At 37.0% G+C, this 14684-nt stretch overlaps 1 protein-coding gene across 3 annotated transcripts in view; it reads right to left on the reverse strand.

Moving 5' to 3' along the window:
• ZFYVE9 (zinc finger FYVE-type containing 9) overlaps positions 1 to 14684 on the reverse strand; it is a 279436-nt gene that overhangs the window by 118845 nt on the left and 145907 nt on the right. For 2 of the 3 annotated variants that reach the window (XM_058303585.2, XM_071217438.1), the window contains exons 5-7: positions 13353 to 13452; positions 10759 to 10935; positions 8969 to 9138 (exon numbers count right to left, since the gene is read on the reverse strand). In XM_058303585.2, the coding sequence (XP_058159568.1) occupies positions 8969 to 9138; positions 10759 to 10935; positions 13353 to 13452 (447 nt within the window). The remainder of the gene's footprint in view (positions 1 to 8968; positions 9139 to 10758; positions 10936 to 13352; positions 13453 to 14684) is intronic. The other variant, XM_058303586.2, reaches the window with a different exon arrangement.

The following is a 14684-nucleotide window of genomic DNA, read 5'->3' on the forward strand; positions in this document are numbered from 1 at the left end:
TTTTGCAGTTTTTCCAGTACAGCATATGTAAGAGGAAACTTGAAAATTTTATTGGCAAATCACTATAAATTGATTTGGAGGTCCAGAAGAGAAGAGGAAATAATTCGCTCTAACATGCTATTTAATGATACATAAATCCTCATTTTTACATGATTCAGAGTGGTTGTCTGACAGCTAGTTACATATCTTCTATAAAAAGGAAGTTCTTAATTTATTACCTATTATTAAGTGTCAGGTATTCTACTAGGACATTAAGATGAGAAAAATAGATTACAGTTTGCCCTTAATGAGTTTGTTTGACCTCACTTTACCAGATAACGTTGAAACAGAGGTTGTTGAACAGTGAGAGCACAAAAATAAACCAACTAACTTGGCATGATGGTTAGGCTAATGTGTCAACTTGGCCAGTTAATTGTATCCAGTTGTTTCATCAAGCAAGCACTAGGCTAACTGTAATACAAGGACATTTATGGACTTTAGTCATCAGTGAGTTTACTGCATAAATGACTGATAATATATACATCAATCAGGGATATTGCTGTCAGCAATGAGTGATGTTTTATCCAATTACTTAAAAGCCTTAAAAAGGTGAAGTAATTTCAGCACTGAGAATTTTCCAGGTTGTCTTTAGAAAGCCAACGTCTCCTGGGAACTCATCAAGGACCTTCATCAAGCCCCTGGTTTGCAGCCTGCCTTCGGAATCTGGACTTGTGCATCCCCATGGTCACATGAAAGAATTTTATAAAATCTCAAACTATTTACAGTTATCTCCTGTTGACTCTGTTTCCTTAGAGAGCCCTGACTAACAGAGAATTTGGTAATAGAGAGTGTGGTGGTGCTTTTGCAATTATCAAAATGCTAGAATGGCTTTATAAATGGGTAAGGGGTGTTTTTTCGAAGGAATTGTGAGATGCTTGATAGAAAAGGCCTATATTGCTTTGAAGAGACTGTTGGTAGGAACAGGGACACTAAAGAGATTTTTGAAGAGGCCTTAGAAGTAAAAGATAAAACTATTATTGGAAACTGGAGGAAAGGCAATCTGTGTTTTAAAGCTGCAGAGAACTTAGCAAGATTAACTCCTGGTGCTTTATGGAAGGCAGAATTTGAAAATGGTGAGCCTGATAATTAGTTGAAGAACTTTTAAAAGTAAACTCAGAGAATGCGGCTTGGCTTCTTGCAGCTTATAGTAAAATGCTAGATGACAGGGATAAGCTAAGAACTGAATTATTGGGCACAACGAAACAAGAAACTGAATCCGGAAATTCCAAGCCTCTGGAAAGCAAGCCCCCAGAAAATAGCGGCCTATTTGAAGACTTAACTAAACTTGAAACTTTAAATCAGGATTGAGAATGCAGTTATCTAGAAAAGACTTTTCTTACTGTCTGATGGTTTGGATACCTGCTTCCTGCACGCTAAACCAACAAGCATTTTGCGAGAGCTGTATGAACAAAATCACTGTCAGCCTGGACTAAAAAGGACAAGCAGGGGAGAGGTAGAAGGGAAAACAGCTTTAAGAAGAAAACCATGGAAGCTGAGATCTGGAATTAAGATATCTCCTTGGGGAAGAAACTGTAGTAGTGATGTGGAGAGGGTGGCCACGGTGGCTGCTGATGGTCGGGAGAGGGAAGAAAAGAGATGTTGTGGGGGTATTTTCAGGATTTGGAGTTGTCCTAGGTGGTGCTGCAGGGATGGATGCTGGACGCTGTGTGTCCTGTTGTGGCCCACTGGGTGGACTGGGGGAAAGTGTGGACTACAATTTGGACCACTGTCCATGTGCTGCAGCGGTTCTTCAGAATGTATTTGCCGGGTGCAGTGGATGTGCCACAATGATGGAAGAGTTTGTTGATGTGGGAGGGGTGGCGTGGGTGGGGTGGGGGGTATATGGGGACCTCATATTTTTTTAATGTAACATTTAAAAGAAAATAAAGGAGAAAAAAAATAAAAATGGAAAAAAAAAAATATCTCCTTGGGCCAAGAGAGGAACCCCACCCATGTGCAGGGAGAGGGTGAGTTTGCCTAGGCAGTTGAAGAGGGTGGATGTCCCAGCCTGCTAGTCAAGGAAAGTTTCGCCACCCCAGGCTACTGAGAGGGTGGAGCACATTCCCCAAGGGTTGGGGAGAGTAAGGTTAACAATCCAGAGGTCTGAGAGGGATGAGCCTTCCCCCCATAGATTAGGAAAAGCCAGGTCACTAATTTATGTCTCTGAGAAGGTTAGGCCTGTATGCCAGAGATTAGGGAGAATGTTGCCTTCCCCTCACTGCACTAATGTGTTTGAGACTCTATCCCAAAGATTGGGTAAAGAATGGCCATCAGTTGAATGTTCTTGGAGGGTGAGGTCTGGAGCTCATTTGCCACCCAGATGTTTGATAAAGGTAGAACCAAGAAAATGGCTGTTGGGCAAGTCTGTGGAAAGGGTGGGTCCTCAAGAGGGCCCAGGGAGAAGAAACCATCATTATAAGAATGACTCTCAAACTCTGAAATCTAAGGAAGTAAGCCCTGCAGATTTATGGAACTGTAGGGGTCCCGTGACTCAGGTTTCCCTCCCAATTTCTCCTTACGGTAATGCAAATGTTTATGCTATGTATGTCCCTCTGTATAATGGAAGAAGATAAATTGTTTTCTAAGTTTCAGAGATCTACAGCCAGATGGGACCTTGCCCCAAGACAAACTACTTCTTTGAAATGATTGTGATATGATTTTGCACTTAGCATTGTTAAAGATTTAAAGTTTTTTAGAATATTGTAGTATCTTTTTGGAATTCAGAAGGCAGAGTGTGGCAGTTTGATATTATTTATGAATTCCAAAAAGAGTTATAGATTATGTTTATAAACTAGTCTGTTCCTCTGGGCATGATAACCCTTTGATTGTATTAGATTCAGCTGAGACATCTGATTAAATTATATTAAGATTAGGGCTTTGATTCAACCACATCATTAAAGTGTGACTCAGCCTTGAGTCCCAGCTACCTTGATGGGCTGATAAAACAGACTCTTACATGGAAGTAGACACATAGGCGAACACAGAAAAAGACAGCAGAGGAGAGAACTTGGTTTTGGAGCCCCAGTGAGAGATGACATATTTGCCTGATAGTGACCTGTGAAAGGAACAGAGAAGCTGAGAGGCCCTGAGAGACGAGTCTTATGCCAGCCCACAGCTGACATCAGAAGAAGCTGGACCCATGGAGCCATAAGAGGGAAAAGGAAGGTTGAACCTTCATAGATGTCACCTGCCATCTTGCGTCAATACATGGCAACAGACTTTGGGTGAGAAAGTACCTCTTATGATACCTTGAGGTGGACTATTTAGGACCCTGTAACTGTAAGCTTCTACCCCAAATAAGTAGCCTTTACAAGAGCCAACAGATTTCTGGTACTTTGCATCAGCATCCATTTGGCTGACTAATACACTTGGTTTAGCATCTTTTTATATTAAGCTGAACCTTGTTTCCTTATAACACTCATTCACTAGAACTTACTCATTTATTCAAAATATTTTATGATTTAAGAACCTAACCAACAAGACAATTAAATGCAATTATGATCCTTGATGGAAATTTATTTAACTTAACTTTAATATAAAAAATATATAATGTGTGTATAAATGGAAAGTATAAAGAACATTTTTAGGAAAACTGGGGAAATCTGAATTATTATTATTTTTTATTGTATTTTTTTTCCAAAGATTTTTTTATTTATTCCCCTTCCCCGCCTCCCCCCCCCAAGTTGTCTGCTCTCTGTGTCCATTCACTGTGTGTTCTTCTGTGTCCGCTTGCATTCTTGTCAGCAGCGCCCAGAATCTGTGTCTTTTTTTTGTTGTTGGGTCATCTTGCTGTGTCAGCTGTATGGAGCCATTCCTGGGCAGGCTGCACTTTTATCGCGCTGAGAGGTTCTCCTTACGGGGCACACTCCTTACGTGTGGGGCTCCCCTACACGGGGGACACCTTTGCATGGCACAGCACTCCTTGCATGCATCAGCACTGCACGTGGGCCAGTTCATCACATGGGTCAGGAGGCCCTGGGTTTGAACCTTGGACCTCCCATGTGGTAGGCGGACACCCTATCCATCGGGCCAAATCCGCTTCCCTATTATTTATTATTATTATTATTCACTCATCAAACATGAGGTATTTGAGACGATATCCACTCATACTGCTTCTGGCTGAGAAGGGCCAGAGTTTTTATGGGGCAGAGGAATGGAATTTTTTTGCTTGCTTTGGGGGCTGCTCCATATCCATTGTTTTGTTAGCTGCCCAGAGCATGTCCAAAGAGTAGGAGTTGGCTGCATTATCTGCTGGCTTCAGGGCCACTGGCATAGGATGAATCTGAAGGCTTTAAGTTTTTGAGAAGGATACTAAAGTATATTCAAATAAAAGAGGTAGAAGAATCATGATTAAGGGATGTATACCTAGATTGTATTGGGAAATAACTTTTCATATATTCCCAAATAGAGCCTGCCAAGGGGGCTCTGATTTCATGTGGTTGTGTGGCATGCCTGTGGTACTGAGACAGCCTTAGTGCCCTCAGGAGCACTTCTGTTTGTGGCTTTGTTTATTGTAGCATTCTGTGGAGTCTGGCTGAGACCTGCATAAGTGTAACCTCTGGAATGACCTCCCTATTCACTTTGAAATCACTTAGCCTTAAAATTAAATAAAAATTTTTATTTACTATTTCCACCTTTTGATCATAGTCTTTCTTCAAATGCACCACTAATTAACACCTGGTACTAAACTCTTGGTGCCAGGGAGGCTCATTCCTGTGAGTCATGTCCCAGGTCAGTCAGAGGGAAGATAGTGAGTTTATACAGTATTTGGCTTAGAGAGAGGCACATTTGAGTAACAAGGAGGTTTTCAGGAGGTAAATTTTAGGCATGGATTATATTAGGCTTAGTTTCATTATTACAGGAATAAGGTTCATAAGTACAAGCATTTAGATTGAGGGCCTGGCTTATTTGCCTGTTTTCCTTTATTAGGCAAGGCTTATTATATATTCCAGAGCTTTTGGCCATCTTTTTTGAGAAAGTAGTAGGACTTCCCCAGGAAGGAAGTTTAATATTTTGTTACCTACTGTGTGGACCGCTATCCATCCAGAAAACATATTTATGGCAACAAAGTTATATTTATATCCCATACAAGTAGGTAGCTATATTACGTTGAAGCTGTTTAAAAGGCCCTGTCAGTCTAGATACCTGACCATGTAAAACGGTATAACTTACATGGAAATTTGTTTGTTTCTGTTACATTAAACATTTTTCTAAGAATAAAATATTCAAAATTCCATATCTTCCCATTGGTGATACTTAACATTGGTGTGATAGCTTTGTTACAAATGCCAAATTGTTAAAATGTTACTGTTAACTACAATCTGCATTTTGTTTTGGGTGCACTTTTTCCCCATATACCATTCTATTATTAACACCATAGTTATTAGTGGCATACTTTTGTTTTAGATCCTGAAAGAACATTCTTACATTTGTATTATTAACCCTTATCCTCATCTACCACAGGGTTCACTGTATTATACAATTCTATGTTTTATCCTCTAGCTTTCCTTCCAGTAATATATATGACCCAAAACCTCCCACTTCAACCACACACACACACACACTTCAGTGCTGCCAACCACACTCACACTATTGTGCTATTATCACCTCTGCCCACTCCCAAACCTCTACAATCAACCTAATTATAATTTCTGTACAGATTAATCATCAGTTCTCCATTCTCCATCCCCATTCTATCTCCTGGTAACCTATCTTCTATCTTTATGAGTTTGCTTATTGTAATTATTGACCTTTTGTGTCTGGCTTACTTCATTCAACATAAGGTCCTTGAGGTTCATCCATGTTGTTATATACATCAGTACTTCATTACTTCTAACAACTGAAAAATATTCCATCTTATGTATATACCACATTTTTCTTATCCATTCATCCACTGATGGACATTTGAGTTGCTCCCATCTTTTGGCAATTGTAAATAATACTGCTGTGAACATTGGTGTGCACATATCTGTTCATGTTCCTGCTTTCAGTTTCTGGGTATATACAGTATGGGATTGCTGGATCAAATGGCAATTTTATGTTTAGCTTCCTGAGAAGCCAGCACACTGTCCTCTACAGCGGCTGCACCATTCTACATTCCCACCAGCAGTGAATGAATGTCCCTATTTCTCCACTTCCTCTCTAACACTTGTAGTTTTCTGTTTTTTGAAAGGTGGCCAGTCTAATAGGTGTGAAATGATATCCCATTGTTGTTTTGATTTGCATTTCCGTAATAGTGATGTTGAGCATTTTTTCTTGTCTTTATTGCTCATCTGTATATCTTCTTTGGAGAAATGTCTATTCAAATCTTCGGCCTATTTTTAAAATTAGATTGTCTGTCTTTTTGTTTTTGAGCTGTAGGATTTCTTTAGGTATTCTGAATATTAAATTTTTCTTGGATATGTAGTTTTCTCAGCCATTCATATTGCCCCATCTTTTCCCCCACTATGGTTCTCCAGAGAGGCAACCACAGAGCCTATGGAAAATTATTTGAAATACAATGTATCACAAAGTCAGGATTCCCACTAGTTTGACCTCTAGTTACAGAGGTAGCCTGATATTACCTAAAAACAATCTTAGTAAGAATTAGTTCCCTGAAAAACTTGCATATATATAGTGAACAAGTCAGCTGATAGTATACATGTAGGGAATAACAGTGGGTATAGAGGAAAGGGAGGCAGGAGTTGGGGAAAGCCTTGGCATCTTCCTTTTCCTAAAGTAGAAATAGTTATGCTTTTAAAATTCATTCTAATGTTTTTTTCTTTAAAAATATATCAAATATTAGCGCAAATGCAAGTTATATATTTGTTTTTGTTTTTTTTTAAGACAAAAATAAATCCAAAAGCTACCTGAAGATCATAGATCGCCTTTTTATTAAGGATTAATAATCTTTAATAATAAAACTAAGAGCTAGGGAAATGAGAATGTTCATGGGGAACAACAGAGCATTGACCCTTCCCAGAGTACAAGCAAACATAGGACATAGGAGACACAGAACAGATGCAGAGTAGTCAGGTCTAGGGCTTAGGGAAGAAAGAATGCAAAAAGTTGCGAGAAAGTCCTAGAATGTGATGTGTAATAAACGAAATGAGATTTTTTTATTTTAAAGAACAATCATGCATACCATACAGGATTCCCATACATTGCCCCATCACCAACACCTTTCATTGTTTTGACACATTTGTTACAAATGATCAAAGAACATCATCTCAATATTACATCTACCTATAGTCCATAGCTTATATTTAGTGTGTTTTCACAACCCATCATATTATTAATATCAAGCATTAGGACTATATAGTTGTTATAGTTCATGGGTGCACATTCTCATATTTGTACTGTGTTACATGGGCCCCTGCCTTATATAATCCATCCTATGTTTACATTAAGTGGCTCTCAGTTTCATCACTGAGCTGTCATCAGCTTGGTCCATTTCAAAACGTTTTCATGACTCCAAAAGGAAAAATTCCATATCCGACTTTTAGTCACCCCCATTATAAACCCTTAGCACTGATACAGCACCTTCTTTGAGATTCATTTAAAAATATTGCATTACCACACATTACATTAGTTTTTTTCCATTTATGCCCATATTCCTAACACCTGTAAGAGAGGAACATTCTTGTTTTGTACTATTAACCACAATCATCATCCACCACCAAAATCACTGTTATACAGCCCCTAGATTATCCTCTAGCTTTCTTTCAATTGACATTAACCTCCCTAGACTACCCCTCTCAGCCACATTCACATTTATAAATTGGGAGTGTTACCACTATTTACCATCAACTCTACTGATTTCCACACATTTACAATCCACTTTATTAAATATTCTACATACATTCAGCATCAACTCCCACTTCTCAACCCACATTCTATCTCATAGTAGCTTATACTCTAGCATTTAACCCCATGAATTTACTCATCATATTTAATTCATATTAGTGAGAGCATACAATATTTGTTCTTTTGCGTCTGGCTTTTTTCACTCAACATAATGTCTTCAAGGTTCATCCTTGTAATATGCATCCTGACTTCATTTCCTTTTATAGCTGAATAGTATTCTATCATAAATGTACATACCACATGTTGTATATTCATTCATTGGCTGAGGGACACTTGGGCTCTTTCCATGTTTTAGCAATTGTGAATTGTGAATAATGCCACTATGAACATCAGTGTGCAAATGTCTGTTTGTGGCCTTGCTTTCAGTTCTTCTGATTACATTCTTACTAGGAGGATTGTCAGATCAAATGGAAGTTCTATACTTAGCTTCCTGAGGAACTGCCAAACTGTCTTCCACAGAGGCTATATCATTCTACATTCCCACCAACAGTGAAGGAGTGTTCCTATTTCTTCACCTTCTCTCCAGCACTTGCAGTTTTCTGGTTTTCAAATAATGGCCATTCTATGAGGTGTGAAATGATATCTCATTGTAGTTTTAATCTTCATTTCCCTAATAGCTAGTGATGTTGAATATCTTTTCAGGTGCTTTTTTGGCCATTTGCATTTCTTCTTTGGAAAAATGTATGTTCACGTCTTTTGTCCATTTTTAAATTAGGTTGTCTTTTTTTTGAGTTGTATGATCTCTTATATAACATGGAGATCAAACCCTTATTGGATATGTGATTTCTGAAAATTTTCTCCCATTGAGTAAGCTGCCTTTTTACCTTCTTAATGAAGTCAGTGGAGGAAATTTTGATATTGCTCAAATATACTTATAAACGGTTCTACATAAGATACTTTTTTATCATGTATTTACGATGTGTGCATTCAACAGTGAAAGAGTATATTTCGACATCTGACTACTAAATTGTATCCCACATCTATAGGGCCTCCACAGAAAGATGCCTCTACTTAGAAAAAGGCAAGACAGAGGCAGTACAATGCTGGGGGAAGCAAGTACTGGGTTATTATTTTGTTTTCTCACCTCTGCTGGTAGAGGACTGGTAGGTACTGGCTTGACAGGGTCATGTGATACAGCCAGGGTTCCTGCAGAGGAAGTTCCATTCATTGTTAATTTGGCTGCATCAGCAACTTCTCCATTAGGCAAGATCCCATCAGCAAACCAAACTCGCCTCTGCTCTCGGGGCTGAGCCACTTGAGGAGCCAGAAAAATAAAACAGGCATCAATATGACATTGGTGAGGTTTCTAACATCAAAAAAGAGAAGGTCACCAATTTCAGATGTATAAAGAAATCACTATTTAGCATCTTACAATTAAAACATCAGAACTGTGTATAAAACAGGTTATAAATTAATAAAAATTGAAATTGAATTTTTTTTTACTGCTATAACTTATATGCAAAGATATAAAACATTTTGCTTTAAAATACTAAGAGCTCTTAAATACACCAATAATTAAGTCACAGGTTCTGCCCCACATCAATGACAGAGAAACTAAGGAAGGTTTTTTAACTGCCTAGAAAATAAATTAATATGGGGGGGGCCTAGCAGTAAACATCCACATCTCCTAAAAGTAAGAGGTTTTCTCAGGACTTAAATATCTGGAAAAGTAATATGGTATTTTAAAGGGCAAAAGATACTTCAAAGAGTGTTGAAGAAATCTTTTTAATTAATAAAAGAAGAACTGACACAGATAATGTTAGAATTGGGAAACAAACTAACCAGATCTTTGTTCAAAGTATAACTAAAGAAGAAAAAGACAGATCTGGCAATGCAAAAGTAGTTTGTATTTTAATAAAAAGACAGAGAAAAAGCTAAAAAAACTGATTCTGATGAAAATCTCTCTTTAAATCTAGTTTTGGAAATCAATTCAAACAGCCAAAACAAAGAGAGACTATGGAAGAATAAAAATGACAAACGAAGTAAAGAGAATAAAGGTTTTAAGAAATAAAGCCTGAACTCATAAAAATACAAGGCGTATGACTAAGGGATGATCTGAAAAGGGGAAAATGGAGAAGAGTATAACATCAATAGAAGTCTTTGATGTTCAAAAGGGCAGAGGGCTATCTGGGAAAGGAAGGGAATATTACTAGAAGAAAAGACATAACATTGATGAAGGAAGATGGATTTTAATTATCAAGGGAAAGTTCTTGATGAGATCATTTTAAGAAAATATGTATTTGCTATTTTTACTATTCATAATAGTCTGAACTTGCAAAGTGCCTTTCATCTGACAATATCATAATCACAAAGACATAATAAACTAAAAGAAAACAAATGCTGGTCATTTTCTATTCATCATATGATATAATCAGAATGAAAGTTCTGGATTTTATAAAGGTCTGTGTACCTGATACAATCTTTTTTATATTCTATATGGATGGATTAAAAATGAAAAGACAGAGTAGAAATGTTTATGCCAAAAAGCAATACTGACATTAGCTGGTAAGAAGGAACTCTCATTTTCATTACTTCCTACAAAGAACATTAAAGCAAGCCTGAGAGGCTAGAATTTCACAGGCTGACTTCAGATTCTACAACTATTTTCAAGTATAAGTATAATCCATTTTTAAACTGGAAAGGGGATTGTCATAGTTTCAGAGTTGTCTCCAAAATATCAGGCAACACACTGTTTTTCTTTACTTGCCCAGAAACAGTCTTAGACACATGTCTCACCTTGTGCTTCCACTTTAAAAACTACCCCCAAAGGGACTTAGCTGCAATGTTTTAAAATCTTGTGCTGTAAAATCTTATCAGCACTTTTTCAGAGGAATTTGGTGAGAAAAAGAGAGAGAATAGCACATGATCCCCTACCTTCTGCTCCAGGGTGCTTTAAAACTCCCACAGGTACCATCACAGTGGGAGGTGGAGAGCTCAGGGCTCCTGAGGCCTGAGCTTGCTGCAAGGGAGGGATAGTAGAACAGTACTCAGCAGGATTGTTAGGGTTAGGGCTCTGGCTTGAGGCACTCATCATGTTCTCCCAGGCTTGAGCTAAAGCAAATACAGACACAATCAATGTGAATGGATTGTTAAAAATATGGACATCAAGACCTCCACAGTATTGGGTAAATAATGCAACTCTTCCTCATTAATATTTATAGCATGTCTCTCTTCCAGCTAATGAAGGTATTGAAGAGATAGGTGATTTTATTCAATCAGATAGGCTATGTAGATGTATATGGTCTACTGGTTGGAACAAATAAGAATTACATGATACTTTTGATACTAGGGGTTTATAGATTAGCCTGAGGTTAAAGACTAGGCCCCTGGCTTCTTTAAAGAAGACCATGACATTCCCGTAAGAGGGTGTAAAATAACAGCAAACCTGGGATAGCATTTATGTATTTTATTTTTTTAATATTAAATGTATTTTGTAACATTCTATCAAAATAATCAAATTGAGGATCTAAAATAGCATAACTCCATTGAGAGATGTTTTTGGTTTCATTTCTAGACTTTTAGGAGGCTCTTTTGAATTGAGGTAAAAATCTCATTTGAAATACTCTGAAGCCTGAAGAGAACACATCTAAAATTTTCTGTGAATTTTGCTTTTGTGAAATCATCACCTTGTGCAAAAGTATCCAGCAAGAACAACCATTTCACATATTTAGTGTGTCTCAAAAGCACAGGACCCATGTGAACATGAAAATGTGCCAGTATCAAATAAATGCAATCAACCAATAGGAATTATCAAAAATACATTAAGATTCTATATGTGCTGCAATTTCACTAAATAATGACTTATCAACTATTGTCTATAAATAGGATGAAAAGTTGCTATAGAAATTAAGGATCTCAAATTTTATCCTCTAGGTTCAGGTAATACCACATGTCCAGAAATAGAAAACACCCAATTTTGGGTGCATCTTTTCAAAAATTTCATTCAGTATCAAAGAATGATCCATAAGACTTTGAATATTTATCAACTCCAAACAACAGGACAAGGCTAATAACAACAAAAGCTATATTTCTATGAAAGCACTGGCAGGAAGAGAGGGGAAGAAGAGAAAAGGAGAAAGGAAAAGAGGTATAGGGAACACTGAAAAGCATCAAATTAAATATTCAGAAAAAGACTGGGGTAAGCCATGCGAAAGGCTGGGAAAAAAAACAGGAAAAGTGGATTATCTTAAGAGTCCCTTATTAAGGGCCTCCTTGGCTTAATAAAAAGTAAGTATTCTATATGAATCCTCTGTCATTTCCTTCATCTTTAGCTGTGCCAAGTTAAAAAAAAATGCCTATCAAATTAGAAGACTGCATCAAATAAAGGAGATATTGGGTACTAAAATTAAGCAACATGCTCATCTACAGATATATGGCAGAAGAACGAAAGCAGTGAAATAAAAATCAATTGAGCAACAGACTGAAATAACCACCATCTAAAAAGTGATACTCAAGAGAAAATTATTCATATTGGATCAAAATTATAAGAATTCAGAAATTTGAGAAAACTGAGTGAATCACAGGAGATTAGAACAGATCAGATGAACTTATATGCAATAGGTTAATAAGCCAGCAACTGGAAAACGATTATGAGCAATATAGACAGAGCAGGTGAGGGTCTCAGAGCAGGTAAGTTCCAGCCTCCAGGGGCACAATATCCTAATACAGGCAACAGTGGTGACCAAGGTCCAACATTATATGTCTATTAATAATTGCTCTGGCAACTGTACAAAGATGCATTCAAAGGGAAAATACTATAGCATGATCAATTTTCTATCTCTTTACAAAAATATTCAGGGTTTTTTTTCTTAACTAACATGCCCTTGGCTTCATTCCCAGTCCCACCAAAGATGAACACTGGATAATCAATATTTACATTTCTCTGGCCATATTCTTTTACCACATGCCAACTACACTGAAAACCATTACTCTTATTATAAATCTCAATAGCACTGAGGAGGTAACTGGTAGAAAACACAATTTCCTAGTGGATGCTACATACAAAAATTTTTATTTTTAACAAGATGAATATAATAAGGTGTTGTTAATAAGAATGAATTCTAAGTTATTGAAGCATTCTCTATAAAGAGATCATTCCCTTTGACAGGAAAACCTCAGTCTGATTTTAATATCTCATCATGTGTAGGGAATCAGTAACCCCCACTGCAGGCTGTCCAGGTTATTTCACAGGAATATAGCAACTATGTAGTACCAGATTTATACAAGAAATTCCACTCTTCCTGCAAACTTACCTGCCTTTAGCATTCATTCATTAAAGTAGGCACAGGAATTCTGAAACACTAATAAATTTTAAAACATGGACATTTAGCTCACTATTTTCAGTTAAAATCATGGTATTTGAAAAGATAAGCAATTTGTAGAGAAAGGGCAAGAAAAAAATAGCATTCCCAGAGGAATACTTCTATGCTGTCTCAATAACTATAAAATCAACCTGTCTTAATACTTACCATTCATCAATACTGAATGGCAGATTACACAGACTCTAGCTTCCTTTTTGTCCATGTATAACAGCTTACATTTCAGGCTACAGCAGGAAGCACAGAAAACCTGCAGGAAAAAGAACATCCTAATTTACTTAGTATTACAGTGCAAAGGGGTAAACCAAAATTGACCACTGCTGACTGATAGAACAGTCTGAATACTTCAAAAGAAAATGCAGTTCAGAAAGCTGGGTAAAAGACCCAATTTATAAGCAAGAGTGAGGCTACATGTCTGTTAACAATAAGGAAAAGTGAAAAGTATTGGCTGAAAATTAAAATCTTAGCTAAGATCACCCAGCAAAAACACAGCAGGAAAACAACAACAACAACAACAACAACAACACTTCAGAGCTGCCCTTAGACAAAATTCCTATATAGAGTATCACAGAACCAGAACATTTAAAAATAGTTACATCTGCACTTTCTCTTTGGAAAGGCAGGATGAAATAAACAAAGATTAGGATCACTGTGTACTGATTTCTGTTTTTCACTATCCTTATGTGTGGAATAATAATTACACAAGCTGTTTTCACTGGATTGCTAAAGAGGTCAAGGAAGGAAAACTCAAAATATACAACTCAATCATAAAAATAAGCAAAGCTCTGGCTACAGGAAATCAGAGCAGGCAACCGAAATTGATCATGGCAATTTTCAGTAACTCACCTCATTTCTACCTTCAGGGCTTTGTTACTGATAATCTCACTCTCATCTCCCCTCTATACCAAGCAATACGAATTTCCTTAGGTTCTTGTTAAGATTTATTTTCTTGAGGATTCACTGAGTACTTAACTCATAGAGCTTCATAGACAGGTAGAAAGCTGTTCACATTATGATAAATTCTACTTTTCAAGCTTTTATGGCCAAGAAGTATACCATATCTTCCAACAAACCAAGGGATGATTCATATTAAAGACAGAAGAATATCTCTCCTCCTACTGGGCATAATTAATATATCTAGATATGATGATTACCAATTTATACTTTTCCGAGGGTTTTATATTCTCAAAACAAATCGACAACAGGGAATATATTATGCTTATTTTCAATCAGAAAAAACTGAGTTTGGGTGGTTAAATGACTTTTCAAGTTCACTGTAAATGACAAGAATACTAGACATTTTACATGCATTACTTCATTTAACCTTAAAATTCCATGAAGCACTCATTTCCAATGAACATAGATGTTAAATACAATTGCTCAGGGTTGTACAGCCAGTAAATTTGCATGACTCCTAAGGCTCTGTTCTGAACCACTATATAACAGTCTTATAATAAGTTATATTTAATTTTAATTCTCAGA

Source organism: Dasypus novemcinctus, chromosome 9 (genome assembly GCF_030445035.2).
Source record: "Dasypus novemcinctus isolate mDasNov1 chromosome 9, mDasNov1.1.hap2, whole genome shotgun sequence".
Lineage (NCBI taxonomy): Eukaryota > Metazoa > Chordata > Mammalia > Cingulata > Dasypodidae > Dasypus > Dasypus novemcinctus.